Source organism: Phocoena sinus, chromosome 20 (assembly GCF_008692025.1).
Source record: "Phocoena sinus isolate mPhoSin1 chromosome 20, mPhoSin1.pri, whole genome shotgun sequence".
Taxonomy (NCBI): domain Eukaryota; kingdom Metazoa; phylum Chordata; class Mammalia; order Artiodactyla; family Phocoenidae; genus Phocoena; species Phocoena sinus.
This window is the reverse complement of record NC_045782.1, coordinates 31,166,097-31,188,593: the sequence shown is the minus strand read 5'-3', so window position 1 is coordinate 31,188,593 and position 22,497 is coordinate 31,166,097. Positions and strand designations below refer to the sequence as shown.

General features: G+C 38.4%; 1 protein-coding gene and 1 pseudogene across 1 annotated transcript in view; both read left to right on the top strand.

Moving 5' to 3' along the window:
* PPM1D (protein phosphatase, Mg2+/Mn2+ dependent 1D) overlaps positions 1 to 13,449 on the top strand; it is a 53,643-nt gene extending 40,194 nt beyond the window's left edge. Inside the window, exons 4-6 of the mRNA XM_032617091.1 lie at positions 2,119 to 2,309; positions 8,331 to 8,573; positions 12,785 to 13,449. Of these exons, the coding sequence (XP_032472982.1) occupies positions 2,119 to 2,309; positions 8,331 to 8,573; positions 12,785 to 13,342 (992 nt within the window). The 3' untranslated portion in view covers positions 13,343 to 13,449. The remainder of the gene's footprint in view (positions 1 to 2,118; positions 2,310 to 8,330; positions 8,574 to 12,784) is intronic.
* Positions 13,450 to 21,570: 8,121 nt separating this feature from the next.
* LOC116746558 lies at positions 21,571 to 21,742 on the top strand (annotated as a pseudogene).
* The last annotated feature ends 755 nt before the right edge of the window (positions 21,743 to 22,497 follow it).

Sequence of the window (22,497 nt, the reverse complement as noted above, 5' to 3'; positions counted from 1 at the left end):
CCTGGTGGCGCAGTGGTTGAGAGTCTGCCTGCCGATGCAGGGGACTCGGGTTCGTGCCCTGCTTCGGGAAGATCCCACATGCCATGGAGCGGCTGGGCCCGTGAGCCATGGACGCTGAGCCTGGCGTGCGGAGCCTGTGCTCCGCAGCGGGAGAGGCCACAACAGTGAGAGGCCCGCATAACGCAAAAAAAAAAAAAAAAAAAAAAAAAATAAAAAAATGTGTCTTTGTGAGGTGACCTGGATTATAATTAGCTTTTAGTGGTCATATGTGTTCTCTTTTGTTACTCTGAAGGATGAATTGCCCCTTTCAAGAGGCTGGTTTAGCAGTGAATTTTGCTATTTCAGAGTAGAGTAATTGATTTGAATTATTCTTTCCTTGGACTCTGAGCATATTTGGATTGGCCAGTATTTCTGATGAGAGGTATGGTGACGTTTAAATAAGGAAAGGAGAGGACAAAAAGCTTCCTCTTGTTTAGCAAAAGTCAGACCTGCTTAACAGTGGCAAAAACAATTTATCCTCTTGTCTGAAAACCTTTTGCTCTTAATTAGGTCTTTCCCCAAAGTATTTCACAACAAACAAAAGAGGCAGAAATTAATGTTTTCTCCTTCTTGTTTCCTCCTTCCTGTTTTTGGACGCAGAAGAGTTTATATTGTCCTACTTATTTATCTTATGTATCACAAAAGAGTAGATGGTTTCTATAAATTTTTTTTTCTATTTCAGTTTTATTGATCTTTTAGATGACCTGAGTCAACTAAAGCTTCTTTTATGTTGAACATTTTGAGGTGTACATCTAATGCGTCTAAAAAGCAGAAGTGTTAGGCATTGTTTTATGTGGAGCTAATCAAGAAGGAAGATAATTATTTAAGAATCTTCTTTTACTGGCTCACTGAAAGGGTGAACTATTGATCTCCAAAGGCTAGTCATTGATCTCCAAAGGCTAGGTAGGTTGAAAGCATAAAAATGCTCATTTTTATCTCTGGAATTTTCTTCCAAGTGACTGGCACCCATCCTTTCAGTTTTGATGTAGGTATTTTCTTGACCTAGGGGGTTAACAGGAGGTTTTCAGTTAGCCACTAGGACTCTTATTTGTAGAGCAAGGTCTCCACATTTTATCTTTTTTTACAGTTATCTTAGTTAATCTTGGCCCTTCGCTCTTCCCCATACATTTTATTTTTTTCTACTTTTAAATATATTTTTAAAAATTTTTATTGGAGTATAGTTGATTTACAATGTTGTGTTAGTTTCTGCTGTACAGCGAAGTGAATCAGTTATACATATATCCATTCTTTTTTAGATTCTTTTCTCACGTAGGTCATTACAGAGTATTGAGTAGAGTTCCCTGTGCTATATATAGAGTAGGTCCTTCCTATACGTTTTAGAATCAGCTTGTCAGATTCTACAAAAGTCCTTTTGGGATTTTGGATGGAATTACATTGACATTATAGGTTATTTTTGGAAGAATTAACATCTTCATAATGTTAACCCTTCCTATCTTTGATTATAGTTTATTTCCCCATTTATTTAGATAGTCTTTGGAATCTAATTGTATAATCTTGTCCATAAAAGATTTGCACACCTTTTATTAAATTTCTCAGTACCTGATATTTGGTTCACTGTTATAAATGGAATTGTTTAAAATTTTACATTTTCCATTTCTTGCTATTATATAGAGATACAGCTGACTTTTATATATTGGGTTTGTATTTAACAACCTTGCTAAGTGTTCCTGTTCTGATAATTTATCTAACTTCTTTTTGGTTTCCCATGTAGAAATAAAATTATCTTCAAGTAATGATAGTTTTATTTTCTCCTTTCCAATTCACATATATCATTTATTTTTATCTTACTGTGTTGAGAAGGATCCCTCATATAGAATTAGAAGAGACGTGGTGATAGGAGGCATACTTTTATCAGGTTCATAAGGGAGTTACCTTTTCAAATTTCTAGTTTGCTAAGAAGTCTTTTTTTTTTTTAAATCATGAATGGATTTTGAATGTTATCAAATGCTTTTCTGCATCTGTTGAGATGAACATGTAGATTTTCTTCTTTAATCTGTTGATATGATACTACTAGCTTGCAAATAATACTTCTTGCTTTTTCTGCCTCCTGCTTCCCAGGTGATTTGTGGAGCTATGATTTCTTCAGTGGTGAGTTTGTGGTGTCACCTGAACCAGACACAAGTGTCCACACTCTTGATCCCCAGAAGCACAAGTATATTATCTTGGGGAGTGATGGTCTTTGGAATATGATTCCACCTCAAGATGCCATCTCAATGTGCCAGGACCAAGAGGAGAAAAGATACTTGATGGTGAGAAGTAACTCAATTCGATATTATTATCTACACATTGTTCTGGTACTTTTGTCAGGGGTCTTGAATATGAACTAAGGATGTTCACCTTGAGTAGATTTTTGTATTTGCCCTGACTGTAGAAGAAAGTAAAATATAGATTTCTGAAGCTTATTAGGAGAACAAGACAGGAAATAGATGAATGAAACTAGATAACAAAACATACAGCCACTGACTTCATTATGAGCAGCCCTTGACTTCCTGGCCTATGGAACCCTCACCGATCCTTCTTTTTATAAATTGAGATATAATTTACATTCCATAAAATTTACCTTTTTAAAGTATTCAGGTCAGTGTTTCTTAGGATATTCTCAAAGTTATGTAACTCTCACCACTAATTCCAGAACATTTCATCACTGCCCCCAACAAACCCCATAACCATTAGCAGTCATTCACTATCACCCCGTTCCCTGGCAACCACTAATTTTTTTTGTCTCTAGGTATTTGCCTGTTTTGCATACTGCATATAAATGAGATCATACAATATGTGGCCTTTTGTGTCTGACTTCTTTCACTTAAGCATAATGTTTTCAAGGTTCATTCATGTTGCTTGTATCAGTACTTTATTCCTTTTTATGACTGAATAATTTTCCATTGATGGATATATAACGTTTTATTTATCCATCCATTCATCAGTCAGTGGGTACTTTAGTTGTTTACACTTTTTGGCTATTTTGAATGATGCTGCTGTGGACATGTTTTCAGATCTCTCAGGTATCTACCTAGGAGTGGAATTCCTGGGTCATGTGGTAACTCTATGTCACCTATATTGTTTTAGTCGATTGCAAACCTAGAAACAACCATCAATGAGAAAATTCTTTTCTTTCCTTCCTGGCTTGCTTAAAAGTTGATCTTCATTCTGAGCAATGACAAAGTAAGGAGATTTGGAAAGTGCAGTATTATTGAAGGCAAGGAAAGAGAGTGTTTTGGAGTAGTAGCCAGCAATGTCAAATTCTACAAAGAAGTAGAGGCAGATGAATGAAAACAGGGTATTGGGTTTTACATTTAGGACCTTTTATTATTAGTGACCTTCAAGGATGAAGAGTTTCGGTTGAAGTGATGAGGGCATTAGCTAGCAGACTGGAGGGATGATGAAACAGTACTTTGTGAGCCTAGGAAATAGATGTAGTGAGCGTTCAGGAAGACAAGGGAATGCGCCATTGTTAGCTTGAAAAGATAGTGAGGGTCTTGAAAGTAGTTTTATAGTCTTATAAGAAAGATTGACAGAACAAGAGAAATAAGGGATGTTGATGGAATGAAGGTCCAGAGCACATCGAAGTAACTGGAATCAATGGCTCTTTGGAAAAGATTATCTTTTTCTAAGATGGGAGGAATGGTAAAGCTATATTTTGGGGTGATAAGGAGGCAACATGAAAGAACTTGTATTAAATTGCCTCCATTCATTCTCTCAACTAACATGTTAGGCACTAGGTACAAAGGAAGCAAAGGTAAATAGAATATGTTCCTTGCTTAGCATTTACCATATTATTACAAATAGGATATATAGCTAGCTATCAGTACCATTTGATTGTGAGTTGTTTAAAGATAAGAGTCATGTATCTATTCAATTTTACAAACTTGGGGCTAGCATGATGCATTTGGTCAGTGATGTCAGATATAAAAGAAAGATTAAATAAAATAAAGACTATTTTGTCTATTGGAGTTTGTTTGTTTGTTTGCTACGCTGGCTTGCGGGATCTTAGCTCCCCTACCAGGGATCAAACCTGGGCCCTTGGCAGTGAAAGCGCGGAGTCCTAACTACTGTACTGCCAGGGAATTCCCATGTCTATTGGATTTAGAATTCTTTAATGATGAGAGAGGAAGAGAGAAACATTTCAGTGGCATGATGAGGCCAAAAGCCAGTTTTATTGGGTTGGGAGAACCTAAGTGTCATAAACACCTAAGTGTTTTTAGAATGAGTATTGAAGGAAGCATTCATCTAACAATATTGAGAACAAGTGTTGAGAACTGAGAGGGAGAAGATAGGAAACTTATGAGGACTGCCTAAGGAAGTTTCATGGATGAGAGTGGTATTTGAGCAGGTCTTAAAGGTGGAGTTGAATTTACCAGGTAAAGAGATGAAGCGAGGAGAGTGAAGCTTTCCAGGCAAAGGAATAGAATGTGTAAAGTCAGAGGGAAGAGACAAGTACAGCACATTCAGGTTTCACAAGTAACTTGATGTGATTCGAAGACAGGAGGCAAAACGGTTTTGAATGGTCTGTTATGAAGTTAAGTCTTAATAGTCAGGTAGTGGAGAGTATTGAAAAGCTGCATTTTAGATACGCATTTTAGAAAGCATACTCATGGCAGGGTGGAATAGAGGGCAGATGATAATGGATGTGAGAATTCTATTTATTAGGAGGTGTAGGAAAAACATCTTGCCCCTAACTAAATTAAACTGATGCAAAGTTGGCAATGAAAGAGAATGGGTGTCAGCAGTGAGTGATTAGTGAAGAATCCCTGAGAGAAGGTGAATTTTGATGAATGGAATCATATTTATAAGGTCTGTCTCTGCGTCTCTTCACATGTTGATTCCTATTGACAGTATCTGATTTGATTTTAGTTTTATTAATTAATTAATTAATGGCTCCCTTGGGTCTTAGTTGCTGCATGTGGGCTTTCTCTAGTTGCAGTGAGTGGGGGCTACTCTTCATTGTGGTGCATGGGCTTCTCATTGCGGTGGCTCCTCTTGTTGCAGAGCATGGGCTCTAGGCATGAGGGTTTCAGTAGTTGTGGCATGCGGGCTCAGTAGTTGTGTCTCGTGGGCTCTAGAGCTCAGGCTCAGGAGTTGTGGCACATGGGCTTAGTTGCTCCACGGCATGTGGGATCTTCCCAGACCAGGGCTCAAACCCGCGTCCCCTGCATTGACAGGAGGATTCTTAACCACTGCACCACCAGGGAAGTCCTGATTTTAATTTTATTTATTTATTTATTTGTTTGTTTGTTTATGGCTGTGTTGGGTCTTCATTTCTGTGCAAGGGCTTTCTCCAGTTGCAGCAAGCGGGGGCCACTCTTCATCGCGGCGCGCGGGCCTCTCACTATCGCGGCCTCTCTTGTTGCGGAGCACAGGCTCCAGACGCGCAGGCACGGTAGTTGTGGCTCACGGGCTTAGTTGCTCCGCGGCATGTGGGATCTTCCCAGACCAGGGCTCGAACCCGTGTCCCCTGCATTGGCAGGCAGATTCTCAACCACTTGGCCACTAGGGAAGCCCCCTGATTTTAATTTTTAAAAAAAATATTTATTTTTTTGGCTGCACCCGGTCTAGTTGTGGCTTGTGGGATCTAGTTCCCTGACCAGGGATAGAACCCTGGCTCCCTGCATTAGGAGTGCAGAGTCTTAACCACTGGACCACCAAGGAAGTCCCTGACTTGATTTTTATTAATGGATCTATTAGGCTTCCACTTTGGAAGCTGCTGTTATGTTCCAAATGAAAATTTTTGCAAGCTTGAGCTAAAGCAGCAATGGATTAAAAAAAAAAAAAAAAAGAAAAAAAAACATATGCACATACAAGCCAAAAAGAAATATGGGACTCCCCTGGTGGGGCAGTGGTTAAAAGTCCGTCTGTCAATGCAGGGGACACGGGTTAGAGCCCTGGTCCCGGAAGATCCCACATACTGTGGAGCAACTAAGCCCGTGCACCACAACTACTGAGCCTGAGCTCTAGAGCCTGTGAGCCACAATTATTAACCCCTGTGGCACAACTACTGAAGCCCGCGCACCTATAACCGGTGCTCCACAACAAAAGAAGCCACCGCAACGAAGAGTAGCCCCCACTCGCTGCAACTAGAGGATGCCCGCACGCAGCAATGAAGGCCCAACACAGCCATAAATAAATAAGTAAGTAAGTAAATAGAAATGTAGATGTTAAAAAAAATACATAAGTGGTAGAACTGACAGAACTTGGGTTTTAAGGAGGGAGAATATTATGACACCCCAATTTCTTAGTGGTGGCTGGAAGCTGTTATCAAGAAGAAACACATTATTTTGTGGGGAGGGAGGGATAATTCATATAGGCATGTTGAATAGGACGTGCCTTTGGTTCATCTAGATAGATATTTTCAGTAGGCAGTTACTGAAAGGCAATGCCTGGAAATGCTAATTTCAGTGTTAATGGGAGTTAAAGTTGTGACAATTTATGACATCACTAGTGAGACAGTAGGGTGGAAGAAAAGGACACAGTATTAAGGGCGGCCCAAATCAACAGAATCCGTGGGCTGAGGGAGAATGCAAGTAAGGTAGTAGAAATGGCTTATGTAGATTTCTTTTTTATGGAGCTTTGCTGGGAGGGAAACAGGCACACTGAAAAAGGGAAAGGTAAAGGAGTCCTTCAGTGAGTTCTCAGTGAGCTAGTATTTGGAGAGTGGTGCAACACATACACTGGGGAATGTAATAGATTCATGAATTACAGATTAATGCTGCCTTTCATCAATTGTGAAGTGCATATTTTTTCATATTAGAAAGGGGGGAACAAAGCAATGTTTAAAAACATCTTTACAAAGTGGTACTTTTCTTGCGAATGCAAGGATGGCTTAATATTAAGATTTTAAAGGAGCTGAGAGGAATTTTTTGCAGTTTGCCATCATTAATGTGTTGGAATACTGTAATATGACCAAGATCAGACAATCCCAAATAAAAATGATTCCCTGTTTCCCAAGGAAAGAATGAAAAAAGCCCAGTTCTTTATCCGGTTTCAATATATAAACTTGAGGCATATAGCTGACAGTTAAATGACATATACGTTATATATTTTTTAATAAAGTGCTTATAGTACGGTAGTACATTATATATTATTACATAGTATACATTATAGTACATTAATATTTTGTACTTATAATACATTAATATATGCATTTTTTAAATTAGGGTATAGTTGCTTTACAATGTTGTGTTAGTTTCTGCTGTACAATGAAGTGAGTCAGCTATATGTATACATATATCCCCTCCCTCTTGGACCTCCCTCCCACCCCCCAATCCTGTCCATCTAGGTCACTACAGAGCACCGAGCTGAGCTCCCTGTGACATTAATATATTTTATGACATTACATAAAATAACATATTAATTAAAATTTTTTCCCCTTATAGTTCATGACACATTTCTTTTTCAAACATTTCCACTCATTTTCATTATTCAGTTATTTCTAGAGGTATTTTTTAAGATAAGTAATTCTTTTCTGGAGCACATCATTTCCTTTTCTGTTCTTTGAAACTTAGCAGTTATTAAATCCATGTATGATGCTGTAAGTTTTATTCCAAGCCACATTTATTTGTATAACACAAGTTCATTTAATTTTTTTTTTGTTTTTTTACTCTGTTTGTATGTATTTGATCTCTATACTATAACCACTTATTGTATTGCTTTTTTCTTCATAGGAGTGACATTAGCCATTTATATATCTATAAATGGCTATGTGTGTATGTATCTACGTATGTATATATATGTCAATATATATACATATATCTATGTATGTATATATATATGTCAATATGTATACATATATTTAATGACCACTTTTATTTCCTTGTCTCTGAATTTTGTTCATATCCTTTGACAGTTTTATGTTGGGATTGTCTTTGATTTGCCGAAGCTCTTATTTTAGGAGGAAATTGGCCCTTTGCAATGAGTATTTTTGCCATGTGTGATTATTTCACTTGTGAATTGTTTATCTGTTATAACTTGATATTTACTTCCCCTTTTTAGATAACTTCTGTATAACTTTTCCTAAGTAAGTTTACAATGAAGTCCAAGTTTGCTACCAAAAAGATAAAAATACAGGTGAAATTTAACCACAGGATAAGACCTTGTCTTATTATTTTTTAAATTCAGAGCAATACTGTTTTAGCATAGTTATGGGGTTTGTGGATAAAGTTTGAAATTTTAATTGTTTATGTAGGCCATGTTGAACACGTGATTTTTCACTTGATACAGGTGTAGTGGCAACAAGGTCTGAGTTGTTATCTTCCTTCTTATTCTTTTAAATACAGGGTGAGCATGGACAGTCTTGTGCCAAAATGCTTGTGAATCGAGCTCTAGGCCGCTGGAGGCAGCGTATGCTTCGAGCGGATAATACCAGTGCCATAGTAATCTGCATCTCTCCAGGAGCGGGCACTCAGGGAGATTTCACCAATGAAGACGAGCTCTATCTGAACCTGACTGATAGCCCTTCCTATAATAGTCAAGAAACCTGCGTGATGACTTCTTCTCCGTGTTCTACACCACCAGTCAAGGTACACAGTTCTCTAGAATTTAAGCTGTAATAGAATTTCTCTGTTAGTATTACCTGAAAACAGTTTTCAGATTCTTTATATAATAGAATTTCAGATTTGAGCTACCGTCAAGAAAGTGATAGATCTTTGCCGTGTAACTTATTGTCAGTAGGCCATCTACACATAGGTACTATACTGAATGCCAGCTGTATGTAGAGCACCTAATAGAAAAGTGATTAGTTATGGTCCCTGAAGAATATTAACAATATTAATATTTGGAACTTATTGATTCCCGTCTGATAGTATGAAAGTTTGTAAGCATTTTTTATGATGCACTTCCATATGTGGTATTTCATTTGAACCTCATAACCCTGAAAGCTAAATAGTGCAGATGTTATTCCATTTTATAGATAATATAACTGAGATATTGAGCAGTTTGAATAAGATCATACAGAATCAAGACTGAACTGGACCTTAGGATATCAGACTTCAGAACTGGTTGTCTATTAACATGGATAAGAAACATCATTCCTGTTTCTTATCCATGTTAATATTGAATGAATTTAAGATGTGCTGTGAAATAAACAAGTTTAAATGCTACTGTATTTCCCTTTTTCTGATTTCATCCCAATCTTTTCCTGCTAATAATTAGTAATATGGATAACTGTTTTGATATACCTGGCCTTCTGAGGACGTGCTTTCAGAAGAATGACCAATAAAATGGGAAACACAGTGGAATTTTATGCCATGTATTCAGGCAGCTTTTTAAGATGTTCAAAGCTACACAGCACAAAGAATTTATTTAATTTTGGATATTGTGATCCTATATGGAGTACTTGGAAGTTTACTATTACCACTTTCCTATCTTTTACTTCACTATATATATGGCAACTTAATTTTCCTTACATAGACGCTTCATTTAGAAATTGACAAATTAATATTTTATGCTTATTTTCTTAAAAGAATTTCTTGTCAAAGCTTTCTTTGCTTTGAAAACTCTTGAATAATAATGCGGATTGAAATCTTTTAAAGTCTCTTCATTCTCTTTGAGTGTTATGAAGGAGCTTATGTTCATTTGAGAATTCGCTGGTTCCTGTATTTGAATGTATTCATTACTTTCATGTTTCCTAATGTGTTTGTATTTGAATAACTGAACTTTAGCCAGTACAGAGAAGGAGGCGTTAAGGTGGAGGTAAGGATGAGGGGATAGAAGATACTGTGATAGGAATAAATACTCTTAATATTGATCTCAAAACTTATTGCCGTCTGTGGATTGGCATTAGTAAAATTGAACATAAATTGCACCTAGAAATAATTTTTAAAACATATTTTAAAATTCTGAAAAATAATGATCTAACAATTTTACTAAAGTAAAGCTTAGGAGATTTATGTATGCACTGACTTATATGTAGGCGTGGTTGTTTGTTAACCATCTGGCCCCACCTAAATATGAAAGAATATTTAGAGCCATTCAGAACAATCAGTATTGTTGGCTCTGGCCTAACAAGTAAATAAAGACAAATCTCTGCCCCAAAGATTGTGTTTCGTTTGTTTATCTTAACCATGGCTACTCACAAGTATCTCTGATGTATTTCATTGTTACAGTAATCCTATGTTTAGTAACATCTAGATATAAATGACATTTTGGTTGATTTTGAATGATTTTTAAGACCTACCCACATTTAGACTAGGCACGTGAGACTAGGTTATCTACCTATAGACATGTGAACTTCTGTTTGAATCGTAAGCTAAATCGGTAGTCAAATCCTTGTTTTCGCACAGATAATAGTAGAAATACTTCTGTTTGTGATATATTACTATGGCACAGATTTCTTTATCCTTTCTTTAGGGCAAAACTAAATTTAGCTGTTTTTTAAATAAGCCAAGAGCTATAGGAAGGAGGAATGAGGAAAAGAGTTCTTCCAGAGGATTAACACTTAGTTTCAATTGTGTTCTAGGCACAATTTGTAATTCGTTGTTTACTGTTGGATTGTAAAATATATGGAGCTCTCAAGAAAGCTGATCTCTGAAGTAGTGAAACTTTTAAAGTGTGAGTTTTTAGGACATAACCTCTCAATATCACAAGTGTTTTATGAGCATGTAAGAAGGCTTAGCAATACAGTAGTCATTAATCTGGGATCAGTCTAGGAAGTCTAGGCAGTTGCCTGAGCTAACAGATGCAATGTATTTCCACAGAATGCCAATAAAAAGAGAAGGAAAAGTTCAAGGAAAAAGTGGGGGAAGAAAAGCCAGTGCACCTGTAGTATCAGAATAATTTGTGAGTTTAAAAAGACACAGCACAACAGAAATTACAATAAATTGTGTTGACTCTGACATCATCCCATTGTTTTTCTTTTGTAAAGGAATTCCATCTAATGTCTAACATTGTTGCATAAACTAGAGCAATATGTTCTATTTCTGTAAGTGGCTTGATTAGTACCTTTCTTCTTGTGCCTAAATTAGTGATGTGCTTGTTTGGTAGTAGGAAGCCTTCTGTCTACAGAATTTATCTGCTGCCTGGTCTTGTTGCAAATCCTTTTTCTATATTAAACCAAGATGAACTTTTAGTCAAAAATTACTAATGACTAGTTTTCTGTGGTCAGTCAGAACATGCTGGTGATCAGGGTAGTAGGCATTGGAATCAACCTAATGCAGTGGGGATAAATTCACAGACAAGTTGTTGATATCATTGAAAGCCAGATGTAAATATTCTAGAACAGAGACTGTCCTGTTATCCGTTCTCAACACTGGTATTTTGAAATAAGGTTGCTGCCCAACATCTAGTCAGTGTTAAAACAGATAAGAATTGGGCTTTCAGTAAACCATGTAGTATAAAATAAATAAATGAGCCAATGACCCCAGAAAGGAAGAATATATTCTTAGTTTTTTTAAAAAAAAGGTAGCAGCATTCTATTTGGGGCAGTACCAAAATAGGAACTTTAGGGTTTCTCATCTCTAGCCTCCACTGGACCTAAAGTTCATTTTTTTTCAGTAAAGCATGTTCATGTTACATGGTTAAATTGAAATGCGTTTGATTGCTTCAGTTTTGCCTTTTTCTTTTTAAATCTAGAAACGTTAAAGGGAACATTAGTTTTATAAATATGCTTTTTTATAGAGCACTTTCTCGAAAGGCGTTTATTCCTAGGGGATTTTATATCAGAGGGCGACCAGATAATATGTCTTTGTTTACCATTCTACAAAATGGTTTACTTGGGCTCTTCAGAATATATTACTATTTTAATAAATTTGATTTGATTGAGAGAGGAAATGATTGAGGGAAATGTTACACACTTGGGCAAGAGATAGTATTTATGCTTAAAATTTGTACTTAAGAAAGTATTAAAGCAATGTTTTTCTAAAATATTATAGTGGAAGATTTGTATTTGATAGGAAGAATGTTCTTATCTGTCTGGAGATGGGAGGATATTCTGAATACATATAGATCTGAGGCACTACACCTAAAGGAGTGGTGCATATCTGAACCTCCTGTGAAGCTTTTTAAAAAACAATACCTGAAAGTTTCCATATGATTTTCACTTATATCTTTTTTAAAAAAATAAATTAATTTTATTTATTTACTTTTGGCTGTGTTGGGTCTTTGTTGCTGTGCGCAGGCTTTCTCTCTTTGCAGTGAGCGGGGGCTACTCTTTGTTGTGGTGCGCAGGTTTCTCATTGTGGTGGCTTCTCTTGTTGCGGAGCACAGGCTCTAGGTGTGTAGGCTTCAGTAGGTGTGGTACGTGGGCTCAGTGGTTGTGGCTTGCAGGCTCTAGAGCGCAGGCTTAGTAGTTGTGGCTCATGGGCTTAGTTGCTCCGTGGCATGTGGGATCTTCCCGGACCAGGGCTTGAACCTGTGTCCCCTGCATTGGCAGGCGGATTCTTAACCACTGTGCCACCAGGGAAGCCCTCGCTTCTATCTTTGAAAGTTGCCCCAGCCATACTCAGTACATTCCCATATGTCCTGTTTTCTTAAATAACAGAACAGTATCTAGTGTTTGGGAGATGGGTGCAAAGCAACAGTCTGAATTTCCATTATGACAGAGTTGCTTTAATGTTGCACTTCACATTTTCCACACTACTGAATATTCAGAAATTAAAATATAGAAAGTAGGAAATAAACCCCCCAAATAAACAAATTTGTCACTTATTCTAATGAAATCTTTTCATTTCCCCAATGGTTACGCTGAATTCTAGGATAAATTATATCTTACTTGGTTTACCTTCTTGTTTTTCAGTCACTGGAGGAGGACCCATGGCCAAGGCTGAACTCTAAGGACCACATACCTGCCCTTATTCGTAGTAATGCCTTCTCAGAGAATTATTTAGAAGTCCCAGCTGAGATAGCTCGAGGGAATGTCCAGGCTGCAGTCATATCCTCAAAAGATCCAGAGCCACTTGAAGAAAATTGCACTAAAGCCCTGACTTTAAGGATACATGATTCTTTGAATAACAGCCTGTCAGTTGGCCTTGTGCCTACCAATTCAACAAACACCATCATGGACCAAAAAAATTTAAAGATGTCGATCCCAGGTCAAATGAAAGCTCAAGAAGTTGAAAGAACCCCTCCAACAAACTTCAAAAGGACATTAGAAGAATCCAACTCTGGCCCTCTTGTGAAGAAGCATAGACGAAATGGTTTAAGTCGAAGTAGCGGTGCTCAGCCTGCAAGCCTCCCCACAAACTCACAGCGAAAGAACTCTGTTAAACTTACCATGCGACGCAGACTTAGGGGCCAGAAGAAAATTGGAAATCCTTTACTTCATCAGCACAGAAAAACTGTTTGTGTTTGCTGAAATATATCTGGAATTTTTTTTTTTTCCAAACTTCTAAGAGGGCTCTTTGAATTTGGTGCCGAAGTTGAACTTTTTTTAAGGGGACAAAATAAAAATAGTATACAGTTTGACTTTTTGGAATTCAACAGTTTTATCCTGGCCTTGTACTTGCTTGTATTATAAATGTGAATTTTGTAGATGTTAGGGTATAAGTTGCTATAAAATGTGTGTAAATTTGTATCCTTCACACAAACTCAGTCTCTTACTCTGATACACAGTAAATGTAACAACAGGGCTAAAGGTTTAAAAAAAAATCAAAAGAATCTATTCGATTTTAGAAATACATTTAAACTTTTAAAAATGCTTATTAAGAAATTTGTATAAGTCACTTGTGATGAAAACTACACAACTTTTTAAAGTAAATTATGAAGCAAACTGGAAAAGTGATGTATTTTCATAGTGATCTGTGTTCCACTTAATGTTTCTTAGAGACAATTAGTCTTTTAAAAATTATTCTTTATTTCTGATTTCATAATTCAGAACTAAATTTTTCATAGAAGCAGAAGTGTTGAGCCATGCAAAAGCAGCTGGGTTTTAGTCTCCTTGTCCTAATTAAAATACTATGCAGTATCTCTTATTTCATCCAGTAGCATTTTTTCTAAACATTAATCATCAGATTTGCTCACCAAATCTTTGAAGTAGAAGGAGGTAGGTTTGCCTAAAAAGATGCCCTTCTCAATCATCCCAGACATTCAGTGGCATTAGTAGGTCTTAAAAGTAGCTATATCCTCTTCTAGTGTTTGCATAAAATATGTGAAGTTTTTCTTGCTATGTCAATAACGGATGGTGCTGCTAATTCCCAACATTTCTTAAATTATTTTATATATCCTATGGTTTTCATTGATTATATGGACATGTTTGTTCATCTAATAAAATCAGTGAACTGTTACTGATGTTGCTGGATTTTTGTTAGTGGTTTGTTTAAATGGTGTATATTAACTTTTTGTTAGGCCATGATCAAGCTTTAGAGTAACAACTTAAAATACATGTAATGTTCATTTTTGCAATCTTGACTTTTTAATTTTAACTTAGAGTACATCAAATCAGGCTAAATATACAATAATAAGTATATGGTTAGATCAGTTATGGCTTATAAGAGTTTGATGAAATATTACATAGCAATTAAAAATGAATAAAATTATTATTTGGTAATATAAGAAAAAACTAAAAGGAACTAATACCAAAATACTAAGAGTATGTTCTTTTGGTGTGATAAATTGTTCTACAAAGAGAAATTTTTTAAATTTATTTAGAATAGGACTCTAAATGAGACATTGAAGAGTTAATCCATGCATTCAACATTGACCATGCACCTACAGTATCCTAGGAACTGTGCAATTGGAAGCACACCAGTTTTCCATAAGAGGATTAATTGAGGGCTTCCCTGGTGGCGCAGTGGTTAAGAATCCACCTGCCAGTGCAGGGGACATGGGTTCGAGCCCTGGTCTGGCAAGATCCCACATGCCACAGAACAACTAAGCCCGTGCACCACAACTACTGAGCCTGTGCTCTAGAGCCTGCGAGCACAACTACTGAGCCCGTGTGCCACAGCTAGTGAAGCCTGCGTGCCTAGAGCCCGTGCTCCACAACAAGAGAAGCCACTGCAATGAGAAGCCCGCACACCGCAATGAAGAGTAGCCCCGGGGCTTCCCTGGTGGCGCAGTGGTTGAGAGTCCTCTTGCCGATGCAGGGGACACGGGTTTGTGCCCCGGTCCGGGAAGATCCCACATGCTGCGGAGCGGCTGGGCCCGTGAGCCATGGCCGCTGAGCTTGCACGTCCGGAGCCTGTGCTCCGCAATGGGAGAGGCCACAACAGTGAGAGGCCCGCATACCGCAAAAAAAAAAAAAAAAAAAAGAGTAGTAGCCCCTGCTCACCGCAACTAGAGAAAGCCCGCGTGCAGCAATGAAGACCCAATGCAGCCAAATAAATAAATAAAAATTTCCTTCAAAAAAAAAAGATTGAGAACCAGTGGTTCAGGTGAAACATTAATTTTGGCTAGTTTTTCAAAACTAATGAGTTTGTTTTTCAGATCTTTCCAAGGTAATGACATATAGCAAGTAGCATACACTTTTGGAGTCAATTTTTTGTGAAGAATTTTTCCATCTTTATTTTTCAGATTAATTTTTTAATGTAAATGTCATAGCATTCTTTCCTAGGTCACATTTATAGTGCCATAGAGTCCAGTTCCATACCATACTAATAGCTGTCTAATACTGGAAACATTTTTGGTTTGAGATACATAACTAAAAGGTAAAATTAGCTCTCTTTTGTATGTGTACCTAGGGCTGTTTTTAGGCCTTTTCTTTTTTTGTTTTGTTTTGTTTTTGTAATTTATTTATTTGGCTGCGTTGGGTCTTCATTGCTGCGTGCGGGCTCCCTCTAGTTGCGGCGAGCGGGGACTACTCTTCGTTGCAGCGCGCAGGCTTCTCATTACGGTGGCTTCTCCTGTTGCAGTGCACAGGCTTCAGTAGTTGTGGCACATGGGCTCAGTAGTTGTGGCGCACGGGCTTAGCTGCTCCACGGCATGTGGGATCTTCCTGGGCCAGGGCTCGAACCCGTGTACCCTGCCTTGGCAGGTGGATTCCCAACCACTGTGCCACCAGGGAAGTTCCCTAGGCCTTTTCTTTAACGAGTTAAAGATGTTATGCAATTAACAATGTTTTAATGTTTATATTATTTTAATGTTTATATTATTTTAATGTTTATATTATATTATATTATTTATTTTTTTGCCTATAATGTATACATCAGTAGTATAATGCATGATGCAAAATTCATGATTTATAAAAGGGTACATAATGAAACTACCCTCACCTTAGTCCCCAGGTTAGCCATCCAATCTGTACATAGACATGCAACTATACATCTGTTTCTCTCTTAATCTTATATCTTAAAGATTTTTCCACATCAGTACATCACAGCACCTCCTCATTCTTTCGTATTCTACTCTGGATATGTTATTTACCTATGCCACTACTTAACCGTGTCCACTGAAAGGAAAACAAACACTACTTCTTCCTTTACTCACACTCAAAATACTTAAGATGCCAGATGTGTGGGTTTTCCTACACCAAGCAATGCTGCCATATTCTGCAGACACCAACTGGGTGTCCTACAGTTCAGTTCAGTCTGACACTATCCATCTGATCCCACAAGTTAAGGGCTCAGTCTCATGGTGCTGCCCCCACTTCAGATGCCAATTGCAAGTCCCAGGTTGTCACCTACTCTTCTGACTGGCTGACTATAATTCAGCATTCCCACAATCACCACCTCAGGTTTCATACTTTGCTAGAACAGCTCACAGAACTCAGGGAAATGTGTTTACTGGTTTATCATGTAATAAAGATGAAGAGACATCAGGAAAGTCCAGAAGGGTTCCAAGTGTAGGAGGTTCTGTCCCCACGGATTTGGGTTGTACCACCCTGCCAGCACATGAGTCTGTTCACCAGTCTGGCAGCTCTCCAAAGCCCACAGTTCAGGGATTTTCATGGAGGCTTCATTATATAGGCATGATCAATTATTAACTTAATCTCCAGCTTCTTCTCCCAGGAGGAAGGTGGTGGTGTTACCGAACTCAGGTTCTGCTGCTCGCCGCTGGAAAACCAATATTCAAGAGATGAGAGTGTTGGTTGGAAAGGAAGAGTTGCTTTATTCAGGAAGTCAGCAATCTGGGGAGAAGACGGACTGGTGTCCAAAAATCAACTTTGAAGATTCTGCTTGACCATGAAAGTTTTTAAAGGGAGAATCATTTTGGGAAGAGGGATCAGACTTCCCACGTGCAGACTTTCTTCTGATTGGTCGATGGTGAGGTAACAGCCGTGTTCAAGGAATCTTGTGCTCAGCCTTAAGTTACCATTCTCCACCCGAGTGGGGGCCATAGTTCCTACAGAACTCAAAGATATTGTTATATTCCTTGAGGAGAAACCAGGACCCTGCCCCACAGCTGCACTATCGTTTCTTGACTGCTCCCCCTTTGTTTCTGCTTTCCCTCCCCTTCCCTGATAAGCAGCAGTTTGAAACTGCTCTTTGGAACTCAGGGAAGGTCAGGAGGCTGAATGAATCCTATTTCCTACAAACAAGAAATGGGGGACACGGAGAGGATTTGTACCAGATATGTATCAGAGGGTATGTATCCGATTGTTATGTACACCCCTTGGGGAGGAACTAGGACTTTTATCACTGAACTATTGTTTCTTGACTGCTTTTCCCTTGTTCCTGAATTCCCTCACTTCCCTTAATATCATTAATTACTGAGACCTGTTCAAGGGCAAGCTTCGTGACCAGGCTTAGGTCACAAAATGGCTTACGCCAAAATAGTTTCTCTTATGTCAAGAAAGCCAGGCCTGGTTCTCTTTCTCCAAGGACCCCCTACCCTATCTGCTTACAGTTCTTTATATCTTCTCTTTTTTGAGATTTTCTGTTTTTCCATTCATGTCAAGTGTTCACAGTTGCTTGCAAGAGCATTTGTATAATATTGGTTTAAAGTGTCAGATATTATTCTTTGTCATTTAGGTATTGGCATCTGTTAATTGTTTTTGTCATGCAAATTGAGGTTTTCCTGGTTCTTTGTATACCATGTAATTTTGGATTCTATCCTAGACATTTGAATATTATGACAATCTTATTTAGCTCTTATGGAGATCATTGTTTTAATAGGTAGTCAATCTGGTTAATTCACGCTGTTGCAGGAAAGAAAGTGGGGCACAAGAGGATGGTCACGTCCCATCCCAGGTCTCGGGCAAGTCCCTGGGACGGCTGCTGAGTGTGGGTTCTTGGCTTCGTGCAGGAAATTATTCAAGAGCGAGCCATAATAAAGTGAAAGAAGGCTTAATGCAGGGAGATACACACTGAATGTGGGTCATCTCAGAAGGCCAGAGGCTTAAGGGTATGGGGTTGTCAGGTTTTATAGCGGTGTGTAATTTCATAGGCTAATGAGTGGGAGGATTATTCCAACTATTTTGGGGAAGGGGCGGGAATTTCCAGGAATTGGGCCACCGCCCATTTTTTGGCCTTTTATGGTGGGCCTTGGAACTGTCACGGCACCTGTGGGTGTGTCATTTAGCTTGCTGACATATCACATTGAGCATATACTGAGGCTCAAGATTTAGCGGAAGTCAGTCATCTGCCATCTTGGACCTAGTTTGTGCTAACCAGTTTATGTCACATCCTCAATGGCTGTCATTCTTTAAAAGGTTGTGCCCTTCCCCCTTCCTGTCTCAATGCCACATATTCCAACACACCTTCTGTGGTCTGTGGCTTCAATATCAGTTCATTTTCCAAATCCTTTCCCGTTGTGTAATTTGATCTGTCCCATGTGTTCATCACCCAGTAGCTAGTTGGGGACCTGGGCAGTGATCTATCTGCCAGTTAAGTTCTCAAAGTCTTTAATATGCTGATTAGGATCAGATTCATGCCTAATGTACTCAGTGGGGTCGCTTTCCTGAGCTCCTCCCTCTCTACAGTCTCCATGGTACCTTCCCTTTCTTTGGGGTTCTTCTTTTTCAGGCAGAAAGCTGAGGCTTCAGGAACCATGCACTTCTGTCACTTTGCCTGAACTTGGGACTAAATGGCTTAACATCTTTGAGTTTTGGCCCCCACCTGTAAAATGCAGATAATACTACTACAATGGCAGGTATATAGCGCTAAATAAATGTTTATAAATGTTTCCTAATATTAAAATTTTAGCTTCTCAAAACTGTTACTACATATTCAGTTTTCACTGATTTAAAGCAATCTTTATCCAGGTTTATGTATATGAGGGGAAGATAAATTATGCCATGGCCATCATTAAAACAGTTGATGAAACTAATTTTTGGTCTTTGTTAATAGTTTTACTTTCTGGTATCTTTAATTATAAATACCAGCTCCAAATTGTAGGATAAATTACTGGGGTTCTGACATGAAATTTTTCCTGTTAGTGAGCAGAGTCTTATGGAAAATAGAAATGAAACAAATAATCACTTCTGTCAAAGAGTTTACATTTTAGCTAAATAGACAATAGAATTATAATCATGCAGAAATATATAATCATGCACAAAACAGTTACAAAGTAGTACTAATGTGTCAAAGATAAAGGGTAACCATACTTCATGGTTTGCAGGAGACAGTCCTACTTTACCTTATTTTTTTGGTTTAATTATTAATAGAGCCTCATTTCATGAAGGTTTCCTAGGCAGGATGACAAATTACATGGCCACTTTATAAATGCTAGTTTCAAGAGAATGACAAAGCAAAACAAATTATCACTGTATTTTCAGAAAGTTTGCTGGGCCTGAGAATGAGCAGAGTGGGCTAAAGAGATCTGTGGGTTAGGGTGAAGGGACCCAAGATAGTAAACAAATACTTAGAATTTCAAATAGAAATGTGGGAAATGGTGTTTCAGAAACCACAGTTATCTAGTAATATGCAGGGCAGACAAATGGCAGGCGTTGTAATTAAAGAGATGTGAGGTGATATAACCTTGGATTATGTTGGTTTTGCAATTCTGAAGTTTAGAATTATAATTTTTAGGCGATTACCACAAATGGTAGTGTTCAAAAGTTTCAGCCTGATGAATGCACGAGAGAATGTCTATGGAGTGAGTAATTAATGTATTTTTACCTCACAATTAGAGGATTTTAGAGAAATGTAATTTTTTAATAGACATTTTCTAGAGCAGTTTCAGGTTCACAGCAAAATTAGAGCAGAAGGTACAGATTTCCCATATATGGCCTGCCTTAACACACGTACAATCACCCTTGCTACAACATCCCCAACCAGAGTGATACCATTGAACAACTGATGAACTTACAGTTGATGATGATTTTTTTTTTCTTTTTTTTGTGGTACGCGGGCCTCTCACTGTTGTGGCCTCTCCCATTGCGGAGCACAGGCTCTAGACGCACAGCCTCAGCGGCCATGGCTCACGGGCCCAGCCGCTCCACGGCATGTGGGATCTTCCCGGACCGGGGCACGAACCCGTGTCCCCTGCATCGGCAGGTGGACTCTCAACCACTGTGTCACCAGGGAAGCCCGATGATGATTTTTTCACCTCTTTGTTTTCCTTTTTTCTTTCTTTTTTTTTTGGCGCGGCCTGCAGGATCTTAGTTCCCCCACCAGTGACTGAACCCCTGCCCTCAGCAGTGAAAGTGTAGAGTCCTAACCACTGGACCACCAGGGAATTCCTTCTTTGTTTTTCCTTATGCTTGACTGACAATTAAAATATTAATGTTCACCATAGCTCTGTGTGAAATCAGATTATTTCACCACTGCTTAAATTATGTGATTCTTGTCCAAGTGTTTTTGGTGGCCAAAACAAGTGAGGCAATGGCTTGTCTGAGGCTGAAAAAAGAATCCTAATCCTACCAAACAAAAAGAGGGGAGAAAGTATAAACTGACCTTGACATTTGGATAGTTCTCTGACAAATCTCTGGGAACTGGGAACTTTTGTTTTTGATTTGCATGGCCACCGGAGAGGCAGTTTTAGTAATCAGTGATTTATTACAATGGGCCATTATAGCAACTGGAAGAACAAGGACTCTAGCTTGAAGTTTACTTTCTTATATACTGAAAATGAGTTTCCTAGCTGGGATTGCCCAATCCCAAGAACAGATTGTGAAACGTTTCCCCACGTCCCAGTAATCTGAAGTGACTCATCAGCTGGCAATATGGACAAAGCACCCACAATTCACGTCCTCAAAACATGATCACCACAAATTCTATTTTCTCTCTATTTGAAGGCTGATGAGAGAATCGAACACCATCTTTGTGGAGAAAAAACGGAGTATAGCTGGGGTTTTTTTGTTTTGTTTTGTTTTTCGGTTTTCTGCAGCACTTTTACTTCCTCACAATGGCACACTGCTGGGGCCTAATATTCTCACATGACAGTAGAAAACCAAAATCTGTTGTTATCTCTTCAAGAATTGAGAATTGTGTGCAAAAACCTTACATAAGTTAAGAGGATGAATACATTTACAGATGTGAATGCAAACTGTTTTCCAACTCAAGGCAAGTAATGACATATGGTGTTCTGGCAGGAAAACTTCGATAAGAAAGGAAAGCAGGTCCTAAGGTTCGGAACTTCTCAACCTGGTAAGACTGGCAAGTTAGTAATTACAACGAGTTAATTTGTATAAATTTCTAACTGGTTCTGAGAAGTTTAAATTTATTTACACCTCAAAAGAATCCCACTTGTGGAACTGTGAGGCTTGTGCTCACTTTGGCAGCACATATACTAAAATTGGAATGACACAACTGATGAACTTACACTTGATGATGATTTTTTTTTTCTTTTTTTTGTGGTACCAGGTACCAGGTACCAGAAGATTAGCATGGCCCTTGCACAGGATTACATGCAAATTCATGAAACATTCCATATTTTTCAGTTATCGAATTTGTATCTTTGTGTATATGATGTCTTTGCAAAGATTAAATAGTATAAAATATGATGTAAATTGTACCAACTGATATGGAAAGAAACAGTACCAACATTAAACTTTGCAAAATTTTAAAACTTAAAAAAAAAAGTCCTGCTGGGACTTCCCTGGTGGTGCAGTGGTTAAGAGTCCACCTGCCAATGCAGGGGACATGGGTTCGAGCCCTGGTCCAGAAAGATCCCACATGCTGTGGAGCAACTAAACCTGTGACACAGCTCCTGAGCCTGTGCTCTAGAGCCCGTGAGCCACAACTACTGAGCCCACATGCTGCAACTACTGAAGCCCACGCGCCTAGAGCCCGTGCTCTGTGACAACAGAAGCCACAGCAACGAGAAGCCTGTGCACCACAACGAAGAGCAGCCCCCACTCACCACAACTAGAGAAAGCCCTTGCACAGCAACAGAGACACAATGCAGCCATAAATAAGTAAATAAATTAATTTTTTAAAATCCTGGGAATTCCCTGGTGGGTCCAGTTGTTGGGACTCTGTGCTTCCACTGCAGGGGGCACAGGTTCGATGGCTGGTCTGGAACTAAGATCCTGCATGCCATGACGTGGCCAAATAAATAAATAAAATAAACATAAAATAAAACACAACCTCCTATCAAAACATCACATTAATAAAAAAAATTCTATCAGGCTAATAATTATTTTTTTTACAATTTACAAAGGATGAAACCAGGGCACAGAAATTCATCCCC